Here is an 8,410-nt window from a genome sequence, read left to right as displayed (position 1 = left end):
AGAGAGAGAGAGAGACGTTTCGGGTGAGACAGATATGGCTGATGGATTTGGGACCGAGGGTATTTTAGGTATGATACATAAGTAAGCTGTTGGATTTGGGCCATAAAATGGATTTACATGAACAAAAATGTTGGGGTGGACTTATAAAGAAGAAAATGTTAAAAAGAGGACTTTTATGAAATTTTCTATACTATTTATTCTTTCTATAATCTTCCTTCCAAAAAAAAAACCAAAACCACATTTTGTTATTCTACTAGCTGTAAATCAAATTATCGAAAGTTTGGATTACTCAATTGTCTAAAATTATGCAATTTATTCTATTAGAAACAGAAAAAAGTTTACATATGACTTCTAATCCTCGATACGTCCCTGCTCATAGCACCTCTTTCTCTCAATAAGATCATCAATATCTTCATTCCCATATTGGTTCTTAAAAGACACAATCTTGAAATACAGAAAATTCGACAGTGGCCAATAATCAATTGCACGCTTATAAACGCACCTTGCCCTATCGATTTCGTTGCACCGGACTTCAAACTCTGCGAATGCCACCAGCAGAGCCTTAACCTCTTCCCGAGCTTTTGATTTCGCGATGTGATCATGATCAATAATCTTTTCATACGATTCAATTCCCCTCTCGTACACATTCCTCGCGCCGCTGACCCCACCAAAATCCTCTTCGAAATTCGCATACCAAATCCAAGCTTGAGCTCTCGGAGCACCCTTGTAACATTGTATACACTGCTCGAAAACGGCTCTGACTCGGTGGGCTCGGTCAATTTCGTTGCCGTTTCGGTCCTCAAATTGGGCGTAGGATATCCATAAATCCGCACCTAAACTCAACCCATGCTCGGAGGCTGCTTTTTGGTAGAGTTGTCGAGCACCATCGACGTTCCCAAGCATCAGTTCCATCCGAATGTATTGGTACCACAGTTTGAACCAGGACGGCAAGCGTGCGAGGCCGCGTGCGAACACGCGACGAGCACGCTCCAAGTTGTTGTTCCTCCTCTCCCACTTTGCGAATTCGATCCACAGGCTGCAATTCCAGCGATTCTCACCGGTCATGATTCGATGCTCGAATTCCTTTCGCTTTTCTTCTTGGCTTCTCTGTTTCGTCTCCTCCATGCTCTGATTGCAAGATCTAGGCTTCTCTTTGGGAAAGACTAGAGGCGTTGAAGAAGAGAGCCACGCTATATATATATATTAGAATTTTTTTTGGGTGTTTCTGTTTCCCACTCGGAAACGGATTCCGTTCACCGTTGGAGATGATAAACACAATCTCGGCCATTTATATCTGGGACTAGCTATCAATGTAATCATAGCCGGTTCTTTATGGATACTTTTTATTAACGGTTAACGTCATCTGAACGAAAAGAATTAAACGAGTCAAGGAGGTAAAAATCATTATTGAGGTAAACTCAGGGTAAGATCAAATAAATAAGATATATTTTTGAGCTCATAGTTATCACTAGTAAGCCTATTTTAATTTTTAACGGTCACGTCAGTAATTTAACTGAGAAAAATAACGGAATGACCATTTAGATGAAAAATAGTGACTTTAATGACCATTCAGATTAAAATAAAATCACAAGCACTGCATATATGTCAATTTCAAACCACAAGGACTATACAATATTTTACCCAAAATATATTCTCTTCACTTTTTTCTTTGTTGATGCGTCTCAGACCACAGTGATATTATCACGTTTTATCTTTACTATTCTGTTCCAATCAGAATTTTTTTTTTTGATGGAAATGGATGTTACTCCAGGAGGCGTAAAGCCCACATATTAAATCGACCAATAGGACGAGCGATAGTTAAACTCCAAAACAAGTCCAACGGCTGGTCAACCGGGAGCATAGTATCAATACAACTCGAAGAGTCTACAAAAGCTACAAAGAAATACTAACTCAAAAACTAATGTCCACAAGAGGACTTTATTCTGGCCAAGAAAGTCCTACATAACCAATCAAAGTATCTCAGCTCAATGAATCGGGGCCTAAGACCATTTCGGTGTACCTTTCCATCAAAAGGGGGGTAAACTCTTCAATATGGTTGTATAGGGATCTTCTCCAGCCCCAAAAGAGTCACCAAAGCCCAGAGCAAAGAAACTCACCCAAATCGGGTTGAGGAGGGAGAGTGGAAAGGCTCACGAAGCCCAAGCGATACCCACTACCCTCAAACCATGAATTGGGCCAGTCCTTGCCGGAGACCTAGCAAAACCATCAGAATTGGTACCACGTCAGCCTCAGTCCGACAGCCTACCCAGCCACTACTAAAAGTTAGGATTTATGTGACAAAATGGTTTCGTCGCTTAAGAGTGAAATTTCGTCTCATAATTTCGTTGCATAAGTACTTATGAGATGAAAATTTTGTCGCTTAAGAGTCGTCGCATAGGTGATGTCGCATAGGTTCCTAAGCGACGAACAGAGATTTCGTCGCATAAGTGCCTCCTAAGCGACGAAAAAAATTCGTCGCATAGACTTATGCGACGAAAATTTCCAACTTAAGCGACGAAATATTTCGTCACTTAAGTGTTTTCAATATATAAAAAAAATTATTTTGCAGTTTCTTTTTTATTTTGTTTTTCTAGTTTTTTTTTTGTTTTGCCGGATCGATCTCGCCGAAGGAGATGGTGGTGGTGGCGGAGGAAGAAGAAGAAGAACCGGAGGGCCGGGGGGTGGTGGTGAAGAAGAAGAAGAAGAACCGGAGGGGGTGGTGGTGGTGAAGAAGAAGAAGATGAAGAACCGGAGGGGGGTGGTGGTGGTTTAGAAGAAGAAGAAGAAGAAGAACTGGTGGTGGTGAAGAAGAAGAAATGGATGGAAAGTTTTGGCGGAATGAGTCAAAATTCAAAAATTTTGGCGAAAATGACATATGTGACGAAATAAATTTTTCGTCGCATGAGTGAAAAATTCAAATTTGTTGGTGGAAATGACCTATGCAACGAAATAAAATTTTCGTCGCAAGAGTGAGAACTAATGCGACGAACAAAATTTTCGTCGCATGAGTCATAACTTATGCGACGAAAAAAAATTTTGTCGCTGAAGTGATCACTTATGTGACAAAATTATATTCGTCGCATAAGTGCTCAATTATGCGACGAAAAAAAAAATTCGTTGCATAAGTGCATAATTCTCGATCTACTAGAGCCACGACCCCATATCTTTTACAAGCGCTACTGCTGAACCGCATGAGACCTCTACCTGGTTCTTTGAAAAGCAACCTCCTCGAGAAGCCCAAAAATGACAATAGGTCAGTCCATTGCCGCCCTTACCCGATCAAAACCCGGTCACAACTGTGTCTATGTTGTTGCTGCTCTCCTCACCTATCAATCTGCACTTGTTCCGCGTCGAGACGAGCTTACGTATCTCGATCTAAGTAATGGTACCGTAGGAACCAACCAGCACCCCTCAACCTTGAAAAGCTCCAAACAACCCGGACCCCGGCTTGTTCTGCTCCGTCTCTTTCAGTTGAGAACCCGATGTCAAAGACGTCTTGATGTAGTCGGATTCCCCGTTGGGTCGCCGCAGCTATGCTCACGAGAACCTAAGATTTCTAGGTTTTGGTGCTGGTAGCTGCAGAGAGAGAAACCGAGCGGCTAGGGGTTTTTTTATTATTATTATTTTTAATGTGTTTTATAGTTACTATTTCTCTGTTCCAATCAGATTCATTCAAAGTAAGTGAAACTAATGCAAGCAAGATCCAGATTCTCTGCTTGAATTTAAGTTGCTTAAATTTGTTTGGATATCTTATAACCATTAGATGAATTAAAGAGGACATGCTGGTATAAAATTGTACTCAATCCAATAGTCAGAAGTCATCTAAACAAAATTTAAACAATATAAATCCAAGTATAGAAACCAAATTCATACAAGAATTACTTATGGGCATAGAAGTTTTTTCTTTATGTTGACAGGTATTCCACTATTTCTTGCCCGCAACAACGCGCGGGGTTTACCTAGTCTTACTCATTCCACCAAAAGAGAATGCACAATTGACAGTTTTGAGATCTGATTACCACCCACCATTGCATTGGAGTTGCAGAGAGCTGTGGCAAATAAAATAAGAGCAGCTAATTATCTGGGTTTTGATTCAAGAAGAGAATCGAACAAGAAGCAGAACCATAATCAAGCACTTAAATTTACATGCGGAGCAGACAGCAGTTACTCCAAATTCCATTGAAGGCGCTCTCCAGAGGTTAGACCTTATTTATTTGTATAGATGGCCTCCCTAGTGTCATTTAAGCTCAAATTTTCAAGCTTTCCTTAATTATCTTCCCAAATTTCCAGAAAATCAAAGTGAGACTTCTTTAACTGCTCAAATTGATATTTCTTCTTGGGTATTTGAACTCCATCTTCCCCATCTTACAGGAAAGCCAATGATTCCGGATTCAACATGATTCATTTCCTCATCCAAAGTCTTCTGATTCTCCTCCTCATAGCTTCCATAGCCACATCCCAGAACTGCACAACCACATGCGGATCCGAGTCGGTTCAGTACCCGTTCGGATTCTCCGACGGGTGCAAAATCCGATTGAACTGCTCCGACCCCCATACCTCGATCGGTAACTTCACAGTGCAGAATATAACCTCCACCAGCATCTTCGTCAATCTTCCGGCAAAATGTAACAGACCGGTAAAATCTATGATAGAACTTTTCGGCCCAAACTTCGGCCCAACTTGGAACAACAGCTTGCTCTTCCAGAACTGCCTCAACTCCCAAAACGGCTGCTACATTCCGGCGGCTTTTGTTGAAAAGCAGTTTGCTTTGGAAAGCTGTAAAGGCAACAACGAAAGCATCAGCTGTTTCACCGAAGAGAAGAGTAACAGGTCGGAGATCGTTGAGTATGATTACTTAAGTAGGAAGAATTGTAAGTACTTGTTCGGTTCGATTGCGGTTCATTCAGGTGATCAGAACTCGCCGCTGTCATTGGAGTTTGAGACGATCGAGTTGGGGTGGTGGGTTTCCGGGTCCTGCCTTGATTGCGCTGACAATGCCGCGTGTACGCATGTTAAGCTCCCCGGGGTGAATCCCCCGGGGTTCCGCTGCCAGTGTTTGGAAGGGTTTCACGGCGACGGGTTCAGAAACGGGTCGGGTTGCCGGAGAGGTTAGTCTGTTCAAGTCAACTACTTTGCTTTGTTGAAACGTTTTCTTCTAGTTCTGGCCTTTTATGCGGCGTCGTTTTACGACCCGCGGCTGACACGTCATCTTTCATTTGTTTTGATTTTGTGTTTTCTGGAAATGTGACGAGTTATTTGGCCACCAAATCATGGTGGATTTTGAAGCCAATTTCGATTTAATTTGGTTATTCGAAATGTCAATATGGCCTAAAATATGGTAATGTACTTGTAAATGAGATTAGAAGAGTCATTTAGACCATAATTTTAGGAGGAATTTAGTGTGCCATGGAATATAGCCCTTTTTTATTCTTTTGTTATGAATTGTTCAACTTGTAACCAAAGAATCGTCAGAAAGTCAAAACATTATGCTAATATTATTCCCTTTTTTTTTTTTTTTTATGAAAGCTAATATTATTCCCTGTTTATTTATCATTATTAGGTAAAGCACAGGCCTTTACTAGATAATTTGGACTTTGGATGAATTGATTGAGGGGAGAGTAGACTTGTGAGATACAGTTTCTATCTGAGTATTCATTTTCTTGGGTTCACCTATTCCAATAATAGACTTTGTCATCTGATGGGTGATCACTTAGAAGTTTTAAGTTTCAACAATGTGGCACTGATTTTTATGTCATAAGCATCAAGTAATATGTCTAAGCTTGCTAGGAGTAGTCCAACTGAGTGATAATCTCATGCATGTGCAAGTTCGACCAAGATTTGTAGTTGTGTTCTGGTTTTGCTATTTTTTCAATGATCCTTTTCTCATAATAAGTACTAGTATGCAAATGGTGGCCTGTATATAAAAGGTTCTAGTAACCATTTGAATAAGTGGAAGTTGTTATCATAAGAAACTAACCATTTGAATAAGTGGCCTGTATAATAAGAAACTAACCATTTGAATAAGTGGAAGTTGTTATCATGGACCATTAAATGCATTGGTAATTGCATGATGCTTGTTATATGATAATGTAGCCAATAGACCTCATTCCTATCTAGCTCTAAATTTCATAATGTAATGTTTCTAATCATTTTATACTGGTTGTCATGTTTTCAGTTTCTGAATGCAATGCTTCAAGGTACATTTCTGGACGTTGTGGGGGAAGAGTCGGTATTCTTATTGCGGGTAAGCTCTGTAGTCTTTTCCCTTTTTCTTGATTTATCATCTCTCAGTTCTTTTACCTCTTGCTTTCTCAATTTATAGTTTTCGATTTTCTTCAAAGAAAACTTTCATACTTCTGCTAAAAGGAGTAAAAGCTATCTTTGTTGTTTAAGTCTGGTTAAACTAAAGCAAGCAGATCAATGTTGAAGTATCCCAGGGATCTTGTCAGCAATGTTCATAGTGTCCGCCATTTGGATAGTGATACTACGTAGAAGGAAGAATGTGGAAGCTGCAAAAGAGACTACAGTGTTACCTCAACTTCTATGGAGAAGAGTTTCACACCTTGAACTTGTTAGAGCAACAAACGCATTTGATGAAAGCACCTTACTTGGCAGTGGTGGTTTTGGCTTAGTGTACAAAGGAACATTTTCTGATGGGATAGACGTGGCCATAAAGGTATTCAATTTACAACTAGAAGGGGCGTTCAAGAGTTTCGATATTGAGTGTGAAATGCTAAGCAACATTCGTCATCGGAATCTTATCAAAATCATCAGTTGTTGTAGTCAAATTGATTTCAAAGCCGTAGTACTAAACTACATGCCTAATGGGAGCCTTGAGAAGTGGTTATATTCTCAAACCTTGTGTTTGAACATCCTGCAAAGATTGAGTATTATGATAGATGTTGCGTCGGCATTGGAATACCTTCATTATGGCTATGAATCAATAATTGTTCACTGTGATTTGAAGCCTAGCAATATCCTACTCGATGAGGATATGAGTGCACATGTTGCTGACTTTGGCATTGCAAAACTCTTGTGTGGAATAGATTCCATGACTCAAACTATCACTCAAGCCACAATCGGATACATGGCCCCAGGTAAAGAATAAATTTTACATGTGTTGTCTTAAACATGACAAGATAAAAGATTAATGTTTCACTATTTTTGAAAAAAAAAAAATTTACACTATTTTATCTCGCAGAGTATGGAATGGAAGGAATAGTTACTAGAAGAGGGGATGTGTACAGTTTTGGTATCGTGTTGATGGAAACATTCACTGGAAAGAAGCCAACGGATGAGATCTTTGTTGGGGAAATGAGTTTGAAACAATGGGTTGCAAATTCACCATTGCTTAATGCTGTGGATGCCAACTTACAAGTGACACAAGCAGAGGATGTTGTGAACGAGAGCGAGTGTATGTCATCCATAATGAGATTAGCTCTAGCTTGTTCCGCAGAATCACCGGAAGAGAGGGTGACTATACAAGGAGCTCTAGCCACGTTGCAGAAGATCAAGATCAAGTTTTTAAATGACACTACCGGAGGTGTGGTGTTGAACCGTTGTCTTGTTAAGCAGTCCTTTATTTGATGCATAGTACTACTAGAAAAAAGGCCTAAAGGGACATATACATGTTTGTCTATCGGAAGTGTTCATATTTCTAAATAGAACAAATAACACTCATTATTTGTCTAGATGAGTGTTATTTGTTCCATTTAGTAATGAACACTTCGGACACATGTACTAAAAACAGAAGAATATTTCTAGAGAGAGACTCCTCCTTCTCTCTAGAAATCTTCTTCTAGATCTGCCGTTTTGAGAGTCCAAACCCATTCCCACCCTTCCCACCCTTCCCACTCCTCCCACTACCCTTTCCCCTGTCGCCTTTACCTCCAGCTCCACCCTCACCCAACCTCATTGATCAACCAGATCTGCCCTTGTCACCATCTACCAACTCCATCTCCTTCCTTTCATGAGATTTGCAGAGATGGAATTATCTATGTTCGTCTCCACTATCCCTTCTCCATCCCGTGTTTCCTCCTTTTCCACAAACCAAACTTGCTCCACCATTGGAAGATCTTAGCTACGGTGAGTTCCAGATCCACTCTTTTCTCCACCATTAAGCAAGCTTTCGCCTGTTGGCGATTTCTTGTCCAATCTAAAGAGGCTGTTCAGATTGCTTTGTCAATCACTGTCTCTATGGTTACTTATGAGTCCTGTGTACGTGTGTGTTCCATCCGGCAGAAGAGATGGTGCGATGTGGTTCTACGGTGGCTGCTATCGTTCATGAAGGGGATTGAATTTGGGGGTGGGATGTTGCGGCCGCAGATCCTATTGTGGAAGTGTAATAGGAACCTTAGGTTTCTTAGTTTTTTATTTGGGCTTTGTTTGTATCTGGGTTAGACCCAATGCG

At 40.5% G+C, this 8,410-nt stretch overlaps 2 protein-coding genes across 2 annotated transcripts; both read left to right on the top strand.

The window, feature by feature from the left end:
- The first annotated feature begins 4,396 nt into the window (after positions 1 to 4,396).
- On the top strand, positions 4,397 to 6,790 carry LOC101292465 (wall-associated receptor kinase-like 14-like). The gene is made up of 3 exons (XM_004308656.1): positions 4,397 to 5,108; positions 6,176 to 6,244; positions 6,430 to 6,790. The coding sequence occupies exons 1-3, from the start codon at positions 4,397 to 4,399 to the stop codon at positions 6,459 to 6,461; spliced, it is 813 nt and encodes a 270-aa protein (XP_004308704.1). The 3' UTR covers positions 6,462 to 6,790.
- Positions 6,791 to 6,817: 27 nt separating this feature from the next.
- Positions 6,818 to 7,587, top strand: LOC101292169 (putative receptor-like protein kinase At3g47110-like). Its single transcript, XM_004308655.1, has 2 exons — positions 6,818 to 7,097; positions 7,202 to 7,587. The coding sequence occupies exons 1-2, from the start codon at positions 6,818 to 6,820 to the stop codon at positions 7,585 to 7,587; spliced, it is 666 nt and encodes a 221-aa protein (XP_004308703.1).
- Positions 7,588 to 8,410: the final 823 nt, after the last annotated feature.

Source organism: Fragaria vesca, linkage group LG7, assembly GCF_000184155.1.
Source record: "Fragaria vesca subsp. vesca linkage group LG7, FraVesHawaii_1.0, whole genome shotgun sequence".
Classification (NCBI taxonomy): domain Eukaryota; kingdom Viridiplantae; phylum Streptophyta; class Magnoliopsida; order Rosales; family Rosaceae; genus Fragaria; species Fragaria vesca.
Note: the sequence above shows the minus strand (reverse complement) of the source record. Positions and strands in the feature narration are given on the sequence as shown.

What these genes read in the sequence shown, in the direction of transcription:
- LOC101292169 (XM_004308655.1), top strand. Translation starts at nt 6,818, where the DNA reads ATGCCTAATGGGAGCCTTGAGAAGTGGTTATATTCTCAAACCTTGTGT. An exon ending in AATCGGATACATGGCCCCAG is followed by an intron (nt 7,098 to 7,201) that starts GTAAAGAATAAA and finishes TTTATCTCGCAG; the next exon opens with AGTATGGAATGGAAGGAATA.
- LOC101292465 (XM_004308656.1), top strand. Translation starts at nt 4,397, where the DNA reads ATGATTCATTTCCTCATCCAAAGTCTTCTGATTCTCCTCCTCATAGCT. An exon ending in CGGGTCGGGTTGCCGGAGAG is followed by an intron (nt 5,109 to 6,175) that starts GTTAGTCTGTTC and finishes TCATGTTTTCAG; the next exon opens with TTTCTGAATGCAATGCTTCA. An exon ending in AGTCGGTATTCTTATTGCGG is followed by an intron (nt 6,245 to 6,429) that starts GTAAGCTCTGTA and finishes TCAATGTTGAAG; the next exon opens with TATCCCAGGGATCTTGTCAG.